General features: G+C 34.8%; 2 protein-coding genes across 2 annotated transcripts; one reads left to right on the plus strand and one right to left on the minus strand.

The window, feature by feature from the left end:
* Window positions 1–436: 436 nt before the first annotated feature.
* On the minus strand, window positions 437–3,007 carry LOC128997413 (uncharacterized protein K02A2.6-like). The gene has a single exon (XM_054423051.1). The coding sequence runs from the start codon at window positions 3,005–3,007 to the stop codon at window positions 437–439; it is 2,571 nt and encodes an 856-aa protein (XP_054279026.1).
* A 10,942-nt stretch (window positions 3,008–13,949) lies between these two features.
* LOC128997414 (uncharacterized) lies at window positions 13,950–21,351 on the plus strand. The gene is made up of 2 exons (XM_054423052.1): window positions 13,950–13,964; window positions 16,201–21,351. The coding sequence occupies exons 1-2, from the start codon at window positions 13,950–13,952 to the stop codon at window positions 21,349–21,351; spliced, it is 5,166 nt and encodes a 1,721-aa protein (XP_054279027.1).
* Window positions 21,352–25,425: the final 4,074 nt, after the last annotated feature.

A 25,425-nucleotide genomic window follows, 5' to 3' on the forward strand; every position in this document is an offset into this window, starting at 1 on the left:
CTATTATTTAGTGTTTCAAAAGCAGCAAAATATGACGAACTGACAAGAGGGGTTCCAAGAAGGAAAACACCCAATTCTTAAAAGATAAACATAAAATCTGCATACTACGTACCTTAATAACCTGCAATGCTGCATATTGCACATAGTTGCAGCGGACGGGAATAACAAACAATATTATGCGTCAACGTGCAGGAGGGGGTTAAACATACTTAGATTTATACTTACGACCATTTAAGTGGTCTATTCAACGATTATCATTGATACAAACTATAGAATTACACTAAATGATATTCAAAATATAAAAGAACCATTTTATTGAATTCTTAAACACATCAACCTAAGCAGAATATTTACTAACAAACTTAATAATAATAAATCAGCTGATGTATTAATTACTTATACATTTAACTATCTAACACTTTTCCCCTCTTCCTTTTTACACGGATTCAACAGCTCCCATTCTTTGTCTCATCTGGTCCGCATGTTTCCTTTTTATAACACCTCCACAAAGTACATCATATGAGTACAGTCCATTTTTATTTTTCACCATTCCAGCTGACCAACCATTTCCATGTTCATTCTTAATCCACACATCTTCTCCCTCTTCAAAAGTTCGAACTTTTTTGTTGTCCCTCCCTTGTTCTTTCCAAAGCTTCATCTCCATCTTTTTCCTAAGATTAGGTTTCATATTGTCAAAAATTGTTGGTAGTCTACGACCGAAAAACAATTCTGCAGGAGCCCTACCAGTTGTTTTCTGAGGCGAGTTTCTGTAGCTAAAAAGAACATTTTGAAGAGCTAGCATTCCATCTCCAACATCCTGCTTTGTTGTGTAGAACCGTCTTTTCAAAGTACGAATTAGTCTTTCCACAAGTCCATTACTTTTAGGATGGTAAGGAGTTGTTTTTATGTGGTTGATAGAATTTTTCTCAAAAAATGTTTCCATTTTCTTTGATACAAATTGAGGTCCATTGTCTGTCACAATTTCACTTGGTATTCCATATCGACTAAACCAAGATCTCAATCGTTGAATGATTGTTGAAGAGTTTGTTGTCTTGAGACAGTCCACTTCTGCCCACTTTGACAAAGCATCAATACCTACCAACCACATAGATCCGTTGACTGGCCCTGCCAGATCAATGTGTACCCTTTCCCAAACTCTATCAGGTACATTCCAAGGATATAATGGTACTTCTTCCACATTATCTCGATTCTCTTGACATGATGTGCACCTCTTGATATAAACTTCGATATCTTTATCCATGTTGGGCCACCATACATAGTGTCGTGCTACAGACCTCATTGATACAATACCAGGATGTCCTGTGTGCAATATCTTCAGAACATCAGTTCTCATGCATTCTGGAACTACAATTCTTCCAAACCACAATAATATGTCATCTTCAACACTCAATTCATCTTTCCTCTGTTTGTATGACTTCAACATTTCAGGAACAACAGGGGGCCTTGTATTTCTCAATACAAAGTTTTTTGCCATTTTAATTGCTTTATCTGTAAATGAATTTTGTTTCAAGAGGTCATAAGACATGATAGAGTTAACCTTATCAACATTCAAAAAGCCAATGTGAGCCTCCTCAGGTTGATCTTCTTCAATCGGAAGTCTTGATAGAACATCAGCACACACATTATCTTCTCCTTTTCTGTACTCTATGTCATAGTTGTATTGATTCAACTGGAGAGCCCACCTCACTAAACGGCTATTTACAACTTTTGGAAGATCTCGCATATTTCCAAATATCCGTTGTAGAGGTTTGTGGTCGGTTACTAAAGTAAACTTCCGACCATATACATATTGATGAAATTTCCTGAGTCCAAACATAATAGCTAGCGCTTCTCTGTCGATATTTGAATATTGTTTTTCAGCGGGCAATAGTGTACGACTGGCAAAAGCAATTGGTCTTTCTAATCCATCTTCATATCTGTGCATTAGTACACTTCCCAATCCATTTTCTGATGCATCACAGACCATTACCAATGGTCTCATTTCTTCGTATGGCACTACTGTGTCTTTACTTGATAGAATGTCTTTTACTCTTTTAAATGTCCCCTCTTCTTGTTTGGACCATTTCCATTGCGATTTAGACCCAGTCAGCTTATGGAGATCACTGCAAATGGCATGAAGTCCCGGATTAAATCGTTCATAGTAGTTAATAGAACCTAAAAATGATCGGAGTTCCTTGACATTAGTAGGTGACCGTGCTTCTCGAATGGCTTTTATTTTTTCTTCAGTAGGATGTATTCCATTCCGGTCGATTGTATGTCCCAAGTAAGTCACCGACTCTTCAAAAAATTTGCATTTACTAGACTTTGCTTTTATACCAGCTTCTTTCATTCGTTTCAAAACTTCTCTCAAATTTCGTAAATGCTCGTTCTTATTCCTTCCAGTTGTTATAATATCGTCCAGAAGAACTCCAACCTGTGGTATCCCAGCTAAGAGTCTTTCCATATATCTTTGGAAAATACCTGGACTAGATGATATCCCAAAAGGTAAACGTTTGTATTTATAGTAACCACTATGCGTTGCTATTACTAAATACTTTTGGTGTTCTTCTGCAACCTCCATTTGTAGGTATGCATCTCGTAGGTCTATCTTGGAAAACTCTTGTCCGCCTGCAACTTTGTTTGTTAGTTCCTCAAATGTCGGAATAATTGCATTTTCTGGGACCAAATTTTGATTCAAAGTGACTCGGAAATCTCCACAAATTCTTATTGAACCATCATTCTTCTCTACATTAACTGTTGGGGTAGCCCAGGGAATAGGTGTAGCAGCAGGATCTACCTCTTCAATGATATCCTCATTTACAAGTCTTGTAAGCTCATTCTCAATTCGTTTTTTCAAGGGAAACGGAACCCTGCGTGCTGAAAAATGTTGAGGGTTTGCATCTTCTCGAACGTGAATTCGTGCTTTATAACCCTTGATTTTCCCATGCCCTTCAGAGAACACATCTTCAAATTCTTTTAGTACTTCCTTAACCCTCACATCATCCATCTTATATTGATTATGATTCTGCTTACATTTTACTTTACTAATAGTAACATCAGGAGGGAGGTTCATATTAAAGGCTAATATCCATGGTAAACCAAACAGCGGTTTCTCATTTCCATTTACTACTGCTACTTTTAATCTACGTTTCTCATCACCTACTGTAACATTGACATAACATTCACCAAGTATATCTAAAATATTGTTTCCATATGCCACATATTTTGAATTAGTCTTATCAAGTCTTGGTGAACCAATTTTCTCCCAAAGAGGCTTACCTATCATTGAGGCCCAAGCTCCAGAGTCAAATTCCATGTTTGTAGCTACCTTATTTAACTTTAAATGAATACGTGCTTTACAAATATGTCTTCTTTCCTTTTTAACATCGTTTATCCTCATGTTATGTGAGTCCGATTCAGATTCTTCATCTTCTGACTTTTCATGCAAATTATTCACTCGTTTTTGCCGACATACCTTTGCAAAATGTCCTATTTTTTTACAATTCAAACACTTTTGTTGATAGGCTGGACATTTACCAAATTCATGCTTTGTTCCACATCTACTACATGGATGATTTGTCTTTTAATTGTATTTCACTTCTCTTTTAAACTCCTTATTGTTTCTTCTTACTTGTGATACTTCCGACTCTTTATCATTATTCTTGAATATCTCTCATGATGAGCTCTTTCCATTGAAGTGGCCAGTTCAAAAACATCTTCAGATGTTAACTTGTCACCATTTTCTTTTACCCCATCAGGCCATCGTTGTCTAATTTCTACTTCAAACTCTGGAAAATTTATACCTCCAGCAAATCTGTCTCTTATTCTTTCATCAAACTTGTTCTCATACTTACAAAAATCTGCTAAATTTTTCAAACGTATTACAAATTCTGAAAGACTTTCACTATTTTCTCTGATACTTTTTTCAAATTCCATTCTAGCTGAAAATATAGTTTTACTAGTTTTGTATACTGACCTGAAACCATTAACTAGTTCTGCCCACGTAGCCTGATGTACTTTTAAAGGCAGCAGAAAGTTTGAAACTTTTCTTAATGGTGCAGGACCCACATAGGCAAGCAAAAGATCCCTTCGAGCATCCTCTGCTCTCTGAGAATCTTCTCCCAATCCTTTTACCTTGCATAACAATAGAAAATGTGCTTCATAATCATCCCACCTACTAGACTCATCATAGCTTTGACATTTGAACTTCTCTATCTTTGATTGCAATGCGTCTTCTTTAGTTTCATACTCATCTTCTTCATTGAAATAACTATTTCTTCTTTTGGTTCGTTTACTCATCGTCGCCAATATAGAATTACACTAAATGATATTCAAAATATAAAAGAACCATTTTATTGAATTCTTAAACACATCAACCTAAGCAGAATATTTACTAACAAACTTAATAATAATAAATCAGCTGATGTATTAATTACTTATACATTTAACTATCTAACACAAACAGTATAGAAATCTATAGTGAATAAATGATTGCATGTGGAGGCAATGCTTAAGAAATGCTTTATTTTATTTTGAAAAATATTTATCTTGCAGAACCCCAACAGGGTTACAGATTGACCTAAGCATGCCTTAAGTCAATGCAACCTTAATGATGTAGAATTTTAGGTGATTGCAGTAACTAAAATATACGTTTTAGTAAAACATCTCTAATAAAATGTAAATGTAGAACATCCAATAACAATAGTATTTCTGTTTTATATTGAGTATTATTAAAATGGATTATCTTTTCGCCTTATCTAAACAAGAAAAAGAAACAATAGTAGTAAAACGATGGTTACTCAATATATATTTACGTTTTTTAATATAAAATTTTCTTTGACTTATTTATTTATACAAATAGTTCTAAAGATTTTATCCAGGTGATATAATAGAGTTAAATAAAAGAACATGACGTAACACATGTCCATTCATTACACTGTTTTGGCCCGCTTACATGTCGCGTTTGGAACAATCCCAAAAAAGGAAAGGAAAAAAGCTTAAATACACATTTCGCTTTATTAATGAGCTTGGCTTTAATTCACATTAACTCATGAATACAAACTTCTTTTAAGAAATCATTATTATTGTTTAGCGTGTATTTTTTGGCCAGTAAACTTAATTGAATTTTAACATTTGCATCTTACCGGAATTATTAATTTCACAAACCAATTGTTATTTAAAGCAATGACTTAAGTGTAATCTTAAGTAAGATGATCGAAAATCATAAGATCTGTATTTTAAATAATAAGTTGCAAATTAATTGTTTATTTAATATGTATTGCAGTTAGTTCTTGAGGGTATGAGTGGTATATTTATTTATATTTTGAAAGCTATTATAATTTTAATTTTAAATTTATATAAATAATAATAAATAATAATAATAAAATAATAATAATAACTATATTGAACTCACAAATGAACACTATTAAAAAAAAAATTATAATTTTTACAATTTCTACCTAATATATAGAAAATATGTTTACTTAGTATACATACAATAATAGTTTTAAGCTAATCTGCCATGACGTTCTTTTATGAAAAATATTTCAAATTAATTAACCTACATAATTTATATGTTCTGTAACCATATTGCTCCATTTCTACTAGACTGATTGTGTAAAACATCAGCAGATTTTATTTGACTTTCTAGTTCTAGTCTACGTAAGTTTACTGTAAACAACATAAACGAAATCTAACAAAAATAAACTGATTTCAAACGGAGAAAATATTAGTTTTTTTCATTACACATATTAAACTATTAAAACAGAGAAATCAACTGAAATTATGAAAACTTAAAAATATAATTTTAATTTACAACAGTGCACGGTATGTATCACATAATACGACTGTAACATAAAAAAATTAGTTTTCAAACACTCATTTTAATTTTGTTTATGTCAAAGAATGTTGAAAATGACAAGTAATTAAGTTTTAAATTGAAATACAAAGCAGACAAGAAATATTTCACAGAAGTGGCTACAAAGAAAATGTCCACAGTTTCAGTAATTAATTTTAAAATGTTATCATCAAAAAGACAGTTAAAATTCCGTTCAATTTTGTAAAATAGGATTCATTTACACTATTATCTGGGCCATAATATATTTCTATCATTTAATTTAATGTATGGTTTTTAAATTGTATACCATAGGTTCTATAATTTGATCACATAAAATAAAATAAAACACTTTTCAGACAGATTAAATAGGAATAATAAAATTTAAAAAATTAATTCATACAAGGTTTTGCTTTTATGTCTTTTAAGAATTATTTACGTTTAAAAATAAACAATTTTCAAACACAATTTTGCTTACAAATCAAAGACATTATTTTTAGACAGGTTTCAGATATCCGTTTTTCATCACAAGATTCACTGTCCCTTTTCCAAATACAATAGATGCTGACGCAACGGGAAACGTCTCTAAAATTCAATCTCAATTTTCGTTACAAAATGTCAATTGCTTTGGAAACCAATTTGCTTGCGCAACGCTTTTTTGGCATGTCAACGCTCAACAGAGCCTCGGTAATATTCCTCTACCGTCCTTTACTAGTAATAAGATAAGGAGATACTTTTCAGTTTTCGAATAATTTTCACGGATAACATAACGTCACTAATTTAGGTAGACATTCATTTTAATCTTAAAATAATATATTTATGTTTTGTAGGTAAAAACATACTCATCCGTTCTTATATTTTTACTAACATTTGAAAAAATATATACGCGATTGCCTACGACTCGTATGAAGTGCATTCCGTTACCTTTTTAAATTGTTAAATAATGTCTGGAAAATAAAGAAATGGTTGACAGTTTACACTATTGGTTCAACAATTCAATTTAATTCTTATAAACTATCATAGAACTCTTAAGATATTTTAAAATCCTCAAATTGTAAAAAGGAGAAGTAAGGGAAAATACATATTAGTTGTTTGTTTAAGTATGTGTACTTCTTGACCTGTATGTATTAAACTCTGAAATAAAAATGCTTTCGAAAATACAACATTATTTCAGATAAGTAACAATTACAATATTTACATACCAAGTGAACACACAGGTAAATTAATTAGCCAAATTCTTTTTAATATCCATGATAGCGCCATTTAAACTGTTCCTTTTTTTAAAACATAATTAAAATGTAACTAGTATATTTTCATGTTATGATAAAATGCTTAATTCAATGTTAGCAATAGGCTTATTTAGAATTTTCGTTAGTTCATTGTTTAGTTTTAGTTTAAAAAGCGAGAAGAATGGTCGTGCCAAGTTAGCCTATATAAAAAGTTGACAAGACAGCATAAATCGGAAGGAAACAGATAACTGATATTGTAGGCCATAATTTTATACTTTCTTCGAGTATAAACTAATTCCAATCGAAATTAAAAGGGTCCTTAATATCAACCTTCAATATTATATAAATTATCGACAGGAAACTGATTAAAAAACATTTTTCATCAAGTAGTTTATCAATGATGTCATTGGACTTTTATACCGTATAAACAAACTTTACTCTTGTAGGATTGTTTTTTTGACATTAGTGAAACTGTTACAAAAATCTACAAACTAAGTTACAACTAAAGTTTTTTTTATTTTTTTGTTTTTTTTAATAGTTTTTTATCGTGGTGAAAAGAGTCGTTCAATACTCGTCAAAAAGCCCCATTTCGGGGCTCGATAGGGTTTCAAAAGCTCGTTGAACTAGTAGTGAAATATACTACTAGGCCCTAACCTGCAAACATCTATTTAAAAAGCGGTTTTAGCTCCAGTATAACGAATATTAGAGTAGAATAAGCCTCTGATCAAGCTCAGGTCGTACCAATGATAAGTCGTTCATACATTACATCCATACAAATAACTAAATAGCTCTAATAGACGTCCCCTAATGATATTATACACATTGCTTTAATTCTGACCATAAACATTATTTCATGTAGCAATAAAATGAGTTTGTAGAACACAAAATTACACAGTTATTTAATTCATTAAAACCATGTTTCCAATTGCATTAGCATTACAAATTTAAAGCCCACGATATTTGAGTAATTAAAAAAAGTTATCACTACTCGTCATGATTGAAGTTATGAAATATTTGACCTCCTTTTGAAAATTAATTCAAGCAAAGTAGAAAAATAAGAGCGGAGGGGAATGTGTGCTATTGACAGACTATGAGTGATTGTCCTTTGCTGATAATATGAGGCTTAGAACTTAGTCGTTGGAAAAAGTAAATCGGAACTTTTCAATTCCCAATGTAACCCCAAGTTTTTCCTTTCAATCTCAATACTTTGTATACAAATTGTTTTACAACAGATAAATTAAATTTTTTAAATTAAAACTCAAGAAATAATTTGACACTAGAGTTTAGCTTTTTTCTTTTTTGTCCAAAAACAGTTAGTTGTTGTTTTACAAATTCGTAATTTCGTAATGGTATTTAGTTTTTTAAAAACTTTATAATACCTTGATAAATAATTGATAAAATAATTGACGGATTGGTGTAGTACTTTGTTGTGAGTGACTTCCATGAATTATGCATATTATTATTTTACCCATTGGATTTCATTTAAAAAGCCAAAATAGAAATAACTTACCAAACTACACTTTTATAATCTTATCTATGCCATATTACTACCTGTATGAATCATAAACCGATATAAAACTTTTATTATACTGTATATAGAGTGTCCAGTAAGTAAACAGCAAAACTCCGGTAAATGGTTCTATGGTTTTTAGCAAAATTTACTAGAATTGAAAATTTCAATTATCATTCGATGAAATTTAAAAGTTTTTTGAATCATATTACTTAAACGTTTTATGTGTTAGTTTTTAAAGTAGTTTTGTGAGTATCCATAGTCAAAAACCAGTTTATCGTATTCAAACTAGTTATTCAACAATATTTTTTTAAAGCTACGCAGTGAAGGGAAAGATATAATGTAAAAGAAGAATGCATTGATCAGATGTTAGTGGTAATACACTTTAATTTAAACCTACCCATGTATTCCACTTGTCTCACACATCTTCATTAAACCTATTAGGATAATTGGATTCTCTCATTTATAAGTCATTCTCTTATTGGGCCAGACATTCGTTGGCCAGAGACAATCAATATTGATTGCCTTATATCCATAGTAATTATCGAGTTAAATGTGGATTATACAAATCAAAAAATTTACAAAAACTGTACAACCATCATGGTATTATACAATTTATTTATCATATAGCCATATAGATATTTCAATTACTTATCATTAATATATAATCCATTAATATATAGTTAATACTCACTCAGGCAAGTGGAAATTTGCTTAGTCTGCAGGTTTACTGTGGTGGGGATAAGTTTTTACCATTTGAGCCATATCAACCACAGTCGTAGTACGAAGGTATCACAGTTGGTCTGTTTAGCCCTACATTAGTCAAGTAATTCCCCAACACTGCTACAACTCTGAGGAGTTATCTGCTCGAGTTGACGTATTAAGCTGCATAGACCATTCATCATGTAAACTTACGTGTTCAAATGCGTAAAGGGGTATTTGGTTCTAAACCAACTTAAACATACTAACTCAAGCATTGGTCTATAAATGCTTGTAAATTGCTTTGCAAACAATTTTTTGAATTTATGAAACACCTAGCAATATCTAAGCTTTTTGCTTGGTTTGTAGAGAAGGAGATGGTGTGAATGGGTGACAAAGTTTTAAAGTAAGCGACTGCAAATGAAAAAGCTATTTATTGTACATTCCTGTATGCCAACCTCTTAGTTTATCAATTTAAAACCCAATGGTATTTTCTCCTGACAAAACTATCCTTGGTATTTTAATAATTGATAAGTCGTAGAGCCTAAGTTAGACTCTAAACTGTGCTATCTATCCCACAACAAAAAGTCATTATTATTGGCGAGATTTCACCCCGATTCTCTAGGAACAATACCGTGCACGCACTGTTCCGAAAATTTATTTCAAAGCAATATCATTCAAAGTCATACATTTCAAAGACAGACAGATCGATGAAATTTCAAAAACAATTAAACGTTTCTAACTATTAAAAAATGTTACTAGTAAGGTTCCTCCACAAACTGGTTGAATTTAAGCGCTGATTACTTGTGAGTTATGGATAGCTAAAATATAAGCACATGTGGTTAATAATATTTTTACGAAATATCAAAAAACTTAAGTACACCTAGTTGCAGTGAATTAATGCTTTACCTTAGTTAAGAATTTATAGACGAATTCGCAAATACAGAATAAAACCACAAAGTAAAGTTTGACCTTGTCATAAACTTTTTACCCTCTTTGTTCTCCAACACAGGTTACAACATTGTTCATATTACCGAGACTCGATCACTCATAGGCTGTCAATAGCAAGCTGAACCTGTCGCTCTTGTTTTTTACGGCAAAAAGAAACACACCAACACATTTATCATCAACAGTGTTAAGTTGAGCCGTTTCAAAACACATTTGAGCAGTTCGTCTTTTTCTGTACTGATTTGTACGTATTGATTGTTCGATTTATTTGAATGCATTGGGAGTAAAATTCAATCCAATAAAACGTGTCATAAATTAAATGTGACGTTTGGTTTATTCACATGACTGAATCTTTTTACAAGTTTAGAAAATTTTTAATGGATTTTTATTAAAGTTAACACTTCTTAGTAATAAGAATCTTTTTCAAGAAATACTGTACAACTTTTTGAAGTGGTGTGTTTGCTCCTTTTGCAGCTGCATTAGGTAATTGGGGGTTTTGTAACGCCGGAGGCCTCAACCAGTGACAAATCTAGAAAAGGCATCTCCATCTCACACTCATCCTCAGCATTCTGGATTTCAGTTGAAACACGCTCATTTCCGTCTTCCGCATTCGATTTCTCTGGTAATAGAAACAACTTGTCTTAACAGTAGTTCTGATCCAACTCCCACGAAGCGACATTGACCTCCTCGACGAATTCTTTTCGAGGTCGTACAAAGACTTTTGGGCGCCTCTTGGGAAAGTTTCTAAATATTTTCCCAAGACACACAATTACTGAAAGGAATGCGTTGCCAGACCCGCTACACTGGAGTCGTTGCCTTGTAATGTAGGTACCTACTTGATGTAGTGGAATGAACTTGTGTACGCAATAGTGAAGTTGTGATTTCCCAAAAATGAAGTAGGTGGAGCAAAAATGTACGGTGTGTTTTTCCTTTCAATATCCTTTGAAGTTGAATCGCACTACGGGTTGCGTGGAAAGTGCCACATCCTTAGTCGTATATATTACGTTTTGTCATACATAACATTGAGGTTTTAACGTAGCACACTTCATGGATAGTTATAAATAAATACATAAGCCTGAACATTAATGCTTACACGTCACGTGTCTAGCAAATGTTTTGGTCAGCATTATCGTGGAGGATTTGGAAAATAATTTCAGAAAAAAAATACAATTAGTCTGATATCAGTAGTTTTGAATGAATACTATAGAAAACCTAGTTTGCAATAATTTATTAACTGATGACTGTTAAATTGTTAGACTGTAGGGATTATTAAGGTAGGATTAGCGAAAGAGGAGTTTTTGAAAAAAAAACTGTTAATCCTTCAACGAAACATATTTGTAAATATTGTTAAAACGTTAATACTTCACGGAGAACACATCCAGTTACATTCATGAATCTGGTCCCTCCATCCAATTTGAATCAACAGTATTTAATGGATGAAAATTAATTATTGCTCATAACAAAATTGATTCAACAAAACAAAACCTGTACTCTCTTAAAAACAAAATTCAATGATTATTGAATCATTGGCAGTTACTACAATGGTTTGTTCGAAGTTAGGACCATGTTATTGTTTTAAATTCGATATAATATTCCAAACTACAGTAGGAATACATTTATCAAGAGGTGCACATGTTATGGTGATTTTAAAGTAACATAACATTTTAATTGAATACCTTGAAGTATATATAAGAATTTATATAAGGTATATTATTTTTCTTAAACTTTTTTTTCAATCCAACTTTCAATGACATAATACTTTTACTATATAATGGTAACTTGATAGTTAATTGAATATTTTTAGAATATCCGTGAATATATTTAAATATACTTATTTAAGATATTACATGCTGAGGACCAATAGAAAAAAAATTAGAAATAAAGTTTACAGTATTTTTTCGCTTAGTTTTTTCTAAGTACAAATAATTTATGGTAAAAAAGTTAATCATAATTTTATGAACCTTACGGGTGGTTTATATATACGATATGATTGTTACAGTGGGTTAGTGAATTACCAAAGTCTACAGCCCGGATATCTTTCTTTTACATTAATTTTTCACACACGTGTGTAAAACACTCTTACAACACTCATCCATCACCATGTCCGACGCAAGCAGTTCGTTTACAGACCGAAAGCAAATTATAAATCAATAGTTTTTCCGCCAGGCCCTCCTAGAGTTTGAAATGTTTTCTGTCCCACGGCAAGGAAAAGTGCTGTTTTATCAATAATGCGCGACAAAATAAATGGTTGGAGTCGACACAATTTGGTACATTTGTTGATTAAAAACGTTCTGAATAAAATAATATGACTCCTTATATAAAAATTATTGTTTTGAAGTAATTTTTGTATGTGTTAAACTGTATCTTACTAATATTATAAATGTGAAAGTTTGTGTGTTTGTTTGTGTGTTTGAAGTTCAATCACGCATAAACCACTGGACGGATCGAGCTGAAATTTGGCATGATGATAGCTTACATTCCCGATTAACATATAGGCATATTCTTATCTCAAAAATCCTTTCGGGCTCTGCCCCAGTGGCTCTGTAATTCCCCATGTTAACCTTATGAGTATTCATATTTAAAGGGAATTAAAGAATTTAGTCAGCTGTTTTAACTAAAAAAGTTGGTACTATGATATGGAAAAGCATTAAAAAGTTATAAGATTTACCAACAGGGTGCAGCACTATATTTTTTTTTTTTCATTTATGAAAACAGCTAATTTCTAAGCAACAACAAAAAACTGTGATTCGCAATGAGAACTGTCAAAGTAGGAGTGTTTACAGCTATGTTTATGTTTTTCATTTCATGAATAATTTGTGATATTTTGCGAATTGTTGATAATTTATTTTTCTCTATTGTTTAGGTGAAGTGGTAGAACATTATGGCTATGGTAGATGTGTAATACTATAGAATACTGTAAATTTAAAAAAGCAAATTGTATCAAACTGTGTCCTCCCTTATTACAAACGCAAAGCTTAAGTATAACTGCAATAAGCATTTTATACTTATATTCCAACCCCGTACGAAGGACGGGTACTCTGCTAGTTTTTATATAAATTGTAATGTTTTTCTTTTGGTGTAAAATCTCAATAAAACATTACGCATCACTCTTTATCTCATGAGGGTTTTAAAACATGCTGCCACTTGCTATTAAGGTATTTAAGGTACGGTTTTTACTAAGTTGTTAAAGCGAAATTTCCTCTAAATGCAGTATCAACTTAAAATACTAATAAACCATTCTTTTAAAATTCACACAAATACTCTCCACAAACGAAACAACAAATTAAGCAATAAATGTAATTCATATTTTATATATTGAGGAAACATTACCATATTATATTTTTTGTCTGGGTAAAGTTGTTATTTGTAACTATGGTGACAGTATAAACAAACCCTGCGATAAAACTATGTTGTAGAAAATCCCGCCGAGCCTCCAGGGAAATTCGCACCTTGGCGCTATTTTAGGGGAATCGTTTCTCACATAAACACCTAAAATGTACCCGGAAATGTAGAGCCCGCCTTAAATAACCTGGGGGTGTTTTTGTCATAATGTGTGTTTTGCAGTTAAATTGCTGTTAAAAACCTAATAATAGGTCTAATGATTTTTTTAAGTGTATTACTAAATTATTCAATGCAAAGTAAATTAGTAAAGACGAAATAACCATAGTGTTAAATTATCAACCATCATAGCTTTTATTCTATCTATCAATTATAATACAGTCTTGCTATCATGGTTCTACTGGGGGTAATTATTTCATCCATTCTAGCTATTGAATACTTTATTGGACGTAGGAGCTTTGTTTATACGTTTTATCTCTATATATGGCACATTAAACAAACTTATAACTTTAATTTTATTATATTTAGCTGTGAATTCATTTATTTAAAAAAGAAACAAACAAAAAATAGCTGAACTTTATCTACATATGATAAATTACTGCCATAAAATATATGCGATGATAATTCGGTATATTAGACTGAGAATAACAGGAGTTACTCTGAAAATCTGATTTATTAGAGCAGCTTTAGGAAGTAAATATTAATTTACATATTTATAATTGTTCAAACTTTATTGGAAACTAAGCATTATTAGTACGGCGGATTAGCTAACCTATTGTGCACTTTTTGATAAAAGCACCAAATTTGGCAAAGATTTAAACCGATGTAATATGATCAAATTTAGATGTGGAGCCATCGGCCAACTGCCCCCTAGCGGCCGTTGCAGCCATTTTTCAAAATGGCCGCCACTGTATAGACAAAATACAATAGAGGTAAGATAAAATTGTCAAACAACGTCCGATTTTGATGAAATTTGGCACAAACGTGTAGGATAGCATCAGTGAGCTTGAACTCAAAAATAAGAATGATCGGACCATCGGATGCGATAGCACCACAAGTTTTATGGGAGTTAACATTTTTCAAAAATCGGGTTTTTGCATTTTTTACAATAAAATCTTTGAATGATGAAATCAGGACTTATTCCATGTTAAAGAGCTTAAAAGAACAAACAATTTAGTTTTTTGGATCATCAGTGTAGGTTAGATGGTTGCGGAGATAATGTAAAAAAATTACCTTAAAATACCTCATGCTTTTCTTATGGATACGTTGTCCTATGTTATTCTTATGGAGAATATATAAAATTACATATGAAGCTTATTTATGAATATATTTTGATGAAACATGGTATTTGGCTTTATGTGGTTATAGTAAATAGATATTTGTTTAAAATACCCCAGTTGCATCAAACCTGCATACTCAGCACAATGTAAAACCTGGCAATATATCAGCTATAGTAGTAAAATGAATATACAGGGTGGTAAAAAAGTCCCTGGACAGTTAAATATTTTAAAAAATAATTCAGATAGACCTACAATACTTGGTACAAAGTTACAGGGCATAAAACTCTATTTTAACACATATTCAGTGATCCAATAACTCTTCAGGGGGACGGCCCACAAGGAGTCGGAAGAAAATCTTAAAAGGAAGCATAGGTCAAAATGCACATCAAATTAAAGGTCTTCTTTAGTAAAATACAATGCCGAAAACCGTACTTCAAAAGGTTGATCCTGCGCAAAATGGCAGATGTTCAGAGATTTCTTGAATCCGCCATTTTGAATCTTTGAACGACTGCCATTTTTTACTCAGGCATTCTTTTGAGCTTGAATTTAAGGCATCGTAATCTACTAGTGAAGACCTTTAATTTGATGTGCATATCGACCTATGCTTACGTTAACAATTTTCTTCCGATTCCTAGAGCTGTGCCCCCTGAGGATAAAGCGTATAATAGCAATGTAAATTAAATGAATCTTTGAACAACTGTCATTTTGTGCAGGGTCAACCTTTTGAAGTGCGGTTTGCGGCATTGTATTCTACTAAAAAAGACCTTTAATTGATATTGACCTATGATGTTCAGTAAACTTTAACCATTCATATTATTTAACACTCTATGTTTTATTTAATGTACAACTCTTTTCCTTGCAACTAACATGTGTTCTTAATCAAATTAAATTATTCTCTATTGCTAACACATGTTGTGTATCAAAAAGTAAATAAAACAGTGCTTGTTCTCCTATCCCAAAAGTGTGTTCATTTTTTTCTCCTCTTATAATCTCCATTTAATTTCATTCTCTACAATTCATTCATTGGTCCTAATCGAGCCTGGATTTTGAATTTCACTCTTTGGATTCAATTTTCAGAACACTTTCAAGCTATCGAAATATCTTTATTTTATCATTCAATCTCTTTATGTTTCTCCCCACTCTCATAGTGTCACAAACTCTATCTAATTCTTAGTAAAGTTTCACTCCATCTGTTTTGTCCAATATGGCTACCAGATCAATTTCACTCTCAAACTTCAACAAATCAACCCTTCTCATACAAAATTCTTTTGAAAAGATTCTCAAATCTAAGAGCTTGAAACACTTTCCCCCTCAATCTTGTCAGTGATACAAATCAGAACTTTAAACAACTTCTCGAACCAGTTAGAAAAGAAACATGAAGCCTATGAAAATTACCTGGAAAGAGCCTTGGAACATATATCAGAAGAATTAGATTTGGATGCAGTAAGTGACACTGAAGACAAACTGCGACTGCTATTCGTCGAAGCCAAGTCTCGGATTGAAGCCCTTCTCCAACAGCAGCCGCAAGATGTTCCAGAAGAAAGTAAAGATTCAACAAGAATTAGTGACATCTCAGCTTCATCATCTGCTCACGTAAGACTCCCAAAACTAGACCTCATCACGTTTGATGGTTCTCCTCTACAGTGGGTAAGTTTCATCAACTTATTTGACACTAGCATCCATCTGAATGAAAGCATTTCAAACGTCACTAAATTTCAATATCTTCTCAGCGTGCTCAAAAATGAACCACTAAATCTCGTAAAAGCTTTCAGTATCACTTCAGCCAATTACTCAATTGCCTATCAGCTCCTCAGAGACAGATACCACAACACCCGAAGGTTAACTACACTTCACCTAAACAAACTGATCGACCTACCGGACATTTCCTCTACCTCAAACAAATGTCTCAGAACGTTCCTCAACTTGTTTTATGAACACACAGAAGCACTTAAAGCTCTTGACTGTGACATTACTTCTAACTCTAACCCTCTGTTGTCCACCATACTCTTACGAAAACTAGACAATGACCTTCTAAAACAACTAGAGGCTTTTAGAATTAATATAAAATGCGAAACACATTCTCTACCAGAAGTAGTCGAAATAGTCAAATTTCTTAATCAAGAGTGTAACCAAATGGAAGATGCTGTGTTACATACTAAGTTTGCTCAAAGTACGAACAACCACTATTCAAATTTTAAACCCAAATCTTTCACATCCTCCAAGCCCTCTTTCATTCAAGCTCAGAAAGTTACAATGGTCTCTACTCCAACTCCATCAAATCAAGACAACTCAAAAAATCCTTTCTCATTTCCCTGCTTTGTCTGCTCATCAACTGGCCACAAGGTTTATGCTTGTCCTAGCTTTCTCTCTCTTTCTTCAAATGAACGTTTTGAAACCGTAAAGGACAACAACAGATGTGTCTCTTGCCTCGGAAAACATGCTGTTAAAACATGTAAGTCTAAAGCATCTTGCTTCAAATGCCACAAACGTCATCACACCTTACTTCATTTTGAACATGACAAGACATCTCAAGGTTCTACATCATCACAACCATCAACCACTCATGTTTCGAATGAAAAACCTACCGTATCTCTTTGCTCACAGGAAGCCAGTCCTGCTAATCAAATCCCTAAAACTGTAATTTTAGGCACAACACTGGTTAAAGTTACTGCTCAAAATAACGTTTCTCATGTGTTCAGAGCATTGATTGATAGTGGCAGCATGTGTGATTTTATTAGTGAAAAAGCTGCTCAACTACTGAATGCACCTCGTTTCAAATCCAACTTACAAGTAGTTGGTCTTTCTCAATCTCCAACTCTCACAAAGGGTATTGTGAACCTCACTGTTAACACACTGGCAGGAAAATTAGTTGCATCCAACCATGAAGTGCACATACTTGATAAAATATCTGTCAATCTCCCTAGATCTCAAATATCACAAAGAGTTCTATTGAAAGTAAAACCTTACCCCCTTGCTGATCCCAGCTTCCACTTATCAGGGCCCATTGACATGCTGATCGGAGCTTCTCTCTTCCCTCTTCTTTTAACGAATGAAAACTATTCTCTCGGCCCTAACATGCCTAACATGATGGGAACTCACTTTGGCTTTGTTGTTATGGGGAATGCACCTTGTTCAACCGATTCCCAGCCTGCCAACACTCCATCCATCTCTCTGCTCTCAACGGTTGACAACGAATTGCATAACTCTCTACAGAAATTTTGGAAATTAGAGGAATTATCTGTACCCTCAAAGATATCGGTTGAAGAGCAACAGTGTGAAGATCTGTTTAAAGCTACCCACTCTAGGGACGAAAATGGCCGTTACTTAGTTCAGCTACCATTTAAAGAAAATCATCCACCTTTAGGATCTTCCAAACTCATCGCAGAACGACGTTTTCACTCACTTGAACGACGTTTTACACTCTCTCCTGATTTGTATAAATCTTACTCTGACAATATAAATGAACACATCTCTCAAGGTCATATGGTAAAACTACCTCATCTAGATATCAACTCTCCTCACTATTTCTTGCCACACCATGCAGTTGTGAAACCATCCAGTACCTCAACTAAACTCCGAATCGTTTATGATGCAAGCTGCAAAACCAGCTCTGGAATTTCCCTCAATGATTCTCTCATGACCGGCCCTAAATTACAGACCAACATTTGTGATATATTGCTACATTTCAGAACACACAATATCGTTTTCACTTGCGATATTCGCCAAATGTATCTTCAAATCTTAATCAAACCTTCCGATCAACTGTTCCAACTCGTCTTGTGGCGTGACAATCCCTCTGAAGATATATCCACATACAAACTCACTCGAGTGACTTTTGGAGTAAATAGCTCACCCTACTTAGCGATTCGTACCCTCCACCAGTTAGCTGAAGACGAAGGTAAAGACTTCCCTGAAGCAGCAAATGTCTTGCGCACTCAGACTTACGTAGACGACATTGTAACTGGAGCAGACACGGTAGATGAAGCAAAGAACCTTCAAAATCAACTCATTCAACTACTCAACCGTGGACACTTTGAACTTCGAAAATGGACTTCAAATTCTCCCGAGCTTCTTCAGTCTCTTCCAGACACTCATAAAGACTCTCCAGTCTTTCTTGAAAATACACCTGATCCCCATTTCTCAATTCTTGGCCTACACTGGTCTCCAGACTCGGACAATTTTTCATTTCATCTCAACCTACCGCCAAAAACACTAACTAAACGTCACGTTCTCAGTCTAGTCGCTAAAATATACGATCCTTGTGGATTTCTTAGCCCATGTACTATGACAGCGAAATGTTTTATTCAACTTCTCTGGACGACCGGTCTACAATGGGATGAACCTCTCACTCCAGAACTTAGTGCAATTTGGAGTAACTTTATCTCAGCGATACCAGCACTTGCAGACATTCAGATCCCTAGAGCATTGAAAATCTCTCCAAATTCTAGTGTTGAACTTCACGGCTTCTCAGACGCCTCTGAACGTGGGTTTTCAGCTGTTGTCTATGTACGATGTTCCCAACCCAACGGAGAAGTGACTAAACGTATGGTTTTATCTAAAACTAGAGTCGCCCCTCTCAAGAAGGTGACTCTTCCACGATTAGAACTCTGCGCTGCCCACTTATTAGCTCAACTCGTAAACTTCTGTTGTTCTTCATTCAAACCCTTAATTTCACTCAACCAATGTTATTTGTGGTGTGATTCTTCAGTAACCTTGACATGGCTTCAAACTCCATCTTACAGGCTGAAAACATTCGTGGCTAACAGAGTCGCCCAAACACAAGAACTTGTCCCCTATCACTGTTGGCGTTACATCCCTAGCAAGGAAAACCCTGCTGATTGTGCTTCAAGAGGTATTCTAGCCACTGAGCTTGTGTCTCACCCCCTTTGGTGGTCAGGGCCTTCTTGGCTTTCTCTTCCCCCTTCAAACTGGCCTGATGTAACTTTTTCACCTACAGATATCTCAACATTAGATGAAGTAAAACACACTCCTCTAACTGTACTTGTGTCAACTACCACTGAATCTACGCTGACCAATCTTCTCATTAAATATTCTTCATGGGAACGACTTCTTAGGATTTTTGCTTACGTCCTTCGTTTCATACACAACTGTAAAGGTTCTGAAAAACGCCAAGGTTTCATCTCAACACAGGAACTGAAAGACACAAAATATCACATTTTTAAACTTGTACAAAAAGAAGTATTCACAAAAGAAATCAACTGCCTCAAACGGAAATCATTTTGCTCCACTCGTTTACAACGTCTTTCACCTTTCATTGACTCATTTGGATTATTGCGTGTTGGAGGACGTCTTTCTCAGACATCACTTCCTGAAGATGCTCGACATCCCATTATTCTGCCAAAAAAGCATCATGTGGTAAATCTCCTCATTGACCACTACCATATCTACAATCTTCATTCAGGCCCTCAGCTTACTCAAGCATTACTTTACAAACATGTTTGGATACTGTCTGCCCGTTGTGCCATACGCTCTCGTATCCATAAATGTGTCAGATGTTTCAAAGTCAAACCTAGAAATGTGTGTCCTCTCATGGCTGATCTCCCTCAGTCTCGTGTAACTCCTGCTCGACCTTTCCTCCACACCGGCATAGATTATGCAGGGCCTTTTACTGTTAAAATCTTCAACCTCAAGGCAGTGAGACACATAAAGTCATACTTTTGTACTTTCATCTGCCTCGTCACGAAAGCTGTACATTTGGAAGTAGTAACAGACCTAACGACTGAATCTTTCATTGCTGCAATGACTCGATTTGTATCTCGCAGAGGACATTCTTCCGACATTTACTCGGATTGTGGGTCCAACTTCATTGGTGCTGACTCTACCCTACGCAAGATTGTTGAAAAATCTCTTTATTGTCAAGACTCCAAACGGAAGATTCAACGATTCTCTTCACTTAAAGGCATCAATTTTCATTTTAATCCACCAGCCGCTCCGCATCAAGGAGGATTGTGGGAATCGTCTGTAAAGAATGTGAAACATCATCTCCGTCGAGTAATGGGAAACTCAGTCTTAACACTCATTGAATTCATCACATTGTTGACCCAAATCGAAGCAATGCTCAATTCCCGACCACTGACACCTCTTTCAAATGATCCTTCGGATCTCGCAGCACTGACTCCCGGACACTTCCTGATTGGTGCACCCCTCACAGCAGTACCTGAACCTAATCTCCTGACAGTTCCTGAAAACCGTCTCAAGCAATGGCAGCTAGTTCAAGCATTTCATCAACGCATATGGCATAGATGGCACCTAGAATACTTAAACAACTTGCAACAACGTACCAAGTGGACTCGGAAATCAAAAAATCTTGAAGTGGGTGACCTTGTTCTGGTACATATGGACTCACCACCTCTCTCGTGGCCTCTCGCTCGAATTACAGCAGTTCATCCAGGGGCTGATGGGGTTGTGCGAGTGATAGACTTAAAAACATCAAGTGGCAACCTCAGAAGATCTGCCCACAAAGTGTTTCCCCTGCCAACTGTGGATTCGTGAACTGTTTTTGTTGAATCCACTGGGGATTCAAGGCCCCCGGTATGTTCAGTAAACTTTAACCATTCATATTATTTAACACTCTATGTTTTATTTAATGTACATCTCTTTTCCTTGCAACTAACATGTGTTCTTAATCAAATTAAATTATTCTCTATTGCTAACACATGTTGTGTATCAAAAAGTAAATAAAACAGTGCTTGTTCTCCTATCCCAAAAGTGTGTTCATTTTTTTCTCCTCTTATAATCTCCATTTAATTTCATTCTCTACAATTCATTCATATGCTTCCATTTAAGATTTTCTTCCGACTCCTTGTGGGCCGTCCCCCTGAAGAGTTATTGGATCACTGAATATGTGTTAAAATAGAGTTTTATGCCCTGTAACTTTGTACCAAGTATTGTAGCTCTATCTGCATTATTTCTTTTAATATTTAACTGTCCAGGGACTTTTTTACCACCCTGTATTTTAAGTTAGTGATTTTATCACTTCCTTGATAAACATCTGTTAGACATTCACTGAGTATGTAGGTTTGCTGTTACAGGGGTACTTTTCGAAGTTTTTTGCTTTTTGTTCCTGAGTTTTGTATCTGTTATAAAAACGTCGTATCCGAGAAGTCAACGGTTTCCTTGGTCACATGATGAGGGATAAAATAAATGGATGGTGGCAGGACCAGAGGTTGCAAGGCTCATTGAAGAGTTTAAGGAATCTAACCAAGACCAGTCACAAAACACAAAGCATGTTCTGTCATATAGTAGTATGACGAACCTTTCAATGGAGTGCATGGTGTCTTAAGTAACACGTTCTGGTGCAGTTGAGAGCAACGTGAGCGTCTGGGTAAGCTCAGGTAGCACTTTCCACACTGCCCATGCTGTCCTCCTTCCACGTCCGGCGAAGCAAGAGACCGTATCATAGCCCGTCAACGCATGGAACATCGGTAGAGCATCTGCCTTTTCAGGACCCAGAGCCCAAGCAGTCTCATGGGCCTTTAGTGATGAACAGCTCCTTGTGTGCAAGATGGAATGAGTCGTTAGAGGACATCAGAGAGGAAAGCGAACTGCTCTGTCTTGTTTTCTTCAACTCTGAGGAAGCTGGCCCAGTTGTTGGGTATAGTACGTTGGTATAGTATACGCTGCTCACAATCGCCATAAGACGATGCTCTTCTGCACAGTTGACACCGATGTTGTTGTCCTGGCAGTGGCGCTGGCAAGTACCTTGAATACGGACGTTGATGTGTGGGTGTCCTTCGGCTGGGGTAAGTCTCATGGGCCGCTTCTTTGCGGCCCATGAGACTGCTTGGGCTCTGGGTCCTGAAAAGGCAGATGCTCTACCGATGTTCCATGCGTTGACGGGCTATGATACGGTCTCTTGCTTCGCCGGACGTGGAAGGAGGACAGCATGGGCAGTGTGGAAAGTGCTACCTGAGCTTACCCAGACGCTCACGTTGCTCTCAACTGCACCAGAACGTGTTACTTAAGACACCATGCACTCCATTGAAAGGTTCGTCATACTACTATATGACAGAACATGCTTTGTGTTTTGTGACTGGTCTTGGTTAGATTCCTTAAACTCTTCAATGAGCCTTGCAACCTCTGGTCCTGCCACCATCCATTTATTTTATCCCTCATCATGTGACCAAGGAAAACGTTGACTTCTCGGATACGACGTTTTTATAACAGATACAAAACTCAGGAACAAAAAGCAAAAAACTTCGAAAAGTACCCCTGTAACAGCAAACCTACGCACTCAGTGAATGTCTAACAGATTTTTATCAAGAAAGTGATAAAATCACTAACTTAAAATATATTCATTTTACTACTGTAGCTGATATATTGCCAGGTTTTACATTGTGCTGAGTATGCAGGTTTGATGCAACTGGGGTATTTTAAACAAATATCTATTTACTATAACCACATAAAGCCAAATACCAAGTTTCATCAAAATATATTCATAAATAAGCTTCATATGTAATTTTATATATTCTCCATAAGAATAACATAGGACAACGTATCCATAAGAATAGCATGAGGAATTTTAAGGTAATTTTTTTCATTTTCTCCGCAACCATCTAACCTACACTGATGATCCAAAAAAACTAAATTGTTTGTTTTGTTAAGCTCTTTAACATGGAATAAGTCATAATTTCATCATTCAAAGATTTTATTGTAAAAAATGCAAAAACCCTATTTTTGAAAAATGTCAACTCCCATAAAATTTGTGGTGCTATCGCATCCCATGGTTCGATCATTCTGATTTTTGAGTTCAAGCTCACTTGATGCTATCCTACACGTTTGTGCCGAATTTCATCAAAATTGGACGTTTTTTGACAATTTTATCTTACTTCTAATGTATTTTGTCTATACAGTAGCGGCCATTTTGAAAAATGGCTGCCACGGCCGCTAGGGGGCAGTTGACCGATGGCTCCACATCTAAATTTGATCATATTACATCGGTTTACCTCCGTGCCAAATTTGGTGCTTTTATCATAAAGTGCACAATAGTTTACAATATCCTAGCTAAACCGCCGTACTATATTATAATAATTAAACTTAAGACCATTATCAAGCTCCCCTTCTGCATTATCAAGCTCTTGTTATTTTCGCAGTTTGTGTTAATCACGTGTTTATTAACTTATTTATGGATCCTACGTAATAAAAGTTCATAAAGTACGATAAGAATCTCTATTTAAAACCCAAAATCACCATGAGGAAATTACGCTACACTGGTTGTTAGAGTAGACCGGTTGATCTTTGGAACGGGATATCAAAACCACCGATATCTGATCAAATGTTTGATCACCTGGTTGTTAGTGACAGGGTATATCCGATCAACAAACTGGTTTGGATTTCGGCTACTGTCTGCTTATGGGTTGAAACGTTGGGTTTAAAACTGAGAGGGAAACCATTCATAACAAAATTAGAAAATTTCTAATTCAAAAATATCAAAATAAAATGGTCCCCATTTTATTTTTTATTATTTTTTTTATATTGTTGGTGTCAAAGTCGTACCACTATCTTCACTTTGATTTTTTACTAGTGTGAGATCTTTTACTATTTACAAAAATAATATATAGACTAAAAGACAAAAAAAATCGATGTATTTCTATTGCCTAAAGCTGATTTAGTTAGCTGATGAATAAAAAATAATGGAGTTCTATCGAAAATATCGCTCTTCTTACCAAGACAAACACAATGGATTATTTTCTGTAACCTATGCAGCCTTTCATGTCAATCAAATTAACTGCGATAGTATCAAGTAAGAAGGGAGCTATAGATTGACTACTGTATCGACAGCAGCCCAGTATGTGAGACGTTTATTCAACTTTGTTTGACGTGAATAAACAGTTTACACAACAAGTTCTCATAAGAGAAATTTCAACTGGTTTCCTAATGAGAACAAATGCAAATTAATATGACATACATAAGATATAAATAATAAACCTAGGTTCATTGCTAATAAGAAATACTTAGAAAAATATGTAAGTAATGTCAACTTACGATGTGTAATAACTAGGCCTACATTATATTCTCAATGGTAAATGGACTATCAATGGTATTTCTTAATAATTTACAATAAGGACTTCATCAGTTGAGAAGTCTCTTGTCAAATTTTTAATTTCATGAAAGGGTCATGCAATGGTAGCCTATAGCCTACTAATCCCCGTGAAAGATTAAATCAAACTCAAAGATCTTTTGAGCTACGTAAAGAGAAGAACACGAATAAAAATGTGTTGAGCCAATCCATCTCCGGGCAACGTTATAGTTTAATTTTTTTTACCAGTTCAACAACGCGGCCATCTCCTGAACAAGTTTCAACACTACCGCGTCTTATACAAACATTGTTTACAATTCGGGATATTTCGGCATTTCCCTATCTTGACAAGCACGAGCCATCCATTTGTCTGCAAATTAGCTATTTTCATAGAGAAACGAAGGACTATACGAAACGAGACAGACCTCCATCGTAGACAAACGTCGAAATGAGAGGGGAAATGATAACCCATTATGTCTCTCGCACGCGCACGCGCCGACGGGGAAATTAACCTTTGAATTGTGTGAAATTAGAGGTTATCACATAAA

This window comes from Macrosteles quadrilineatus, unplaced genomic scaffold (assembly GCF_028750875.1).
Source record: "Macrosteles quadrilineatus isolate MER2022 unplaced genomic scaffold, UCM_ALF_1.0 Scaffold_6__1_contigs__length_79288215, whole genome shotgun sequence".
Taxonomy (NCBI): domain Eukaryota; kingdom Metazoa; phylum Arthropoda; class Insecta; order Hemiptera; family Cicadellidae; genus Macrosteles; species Macrosteles quadrilineatus.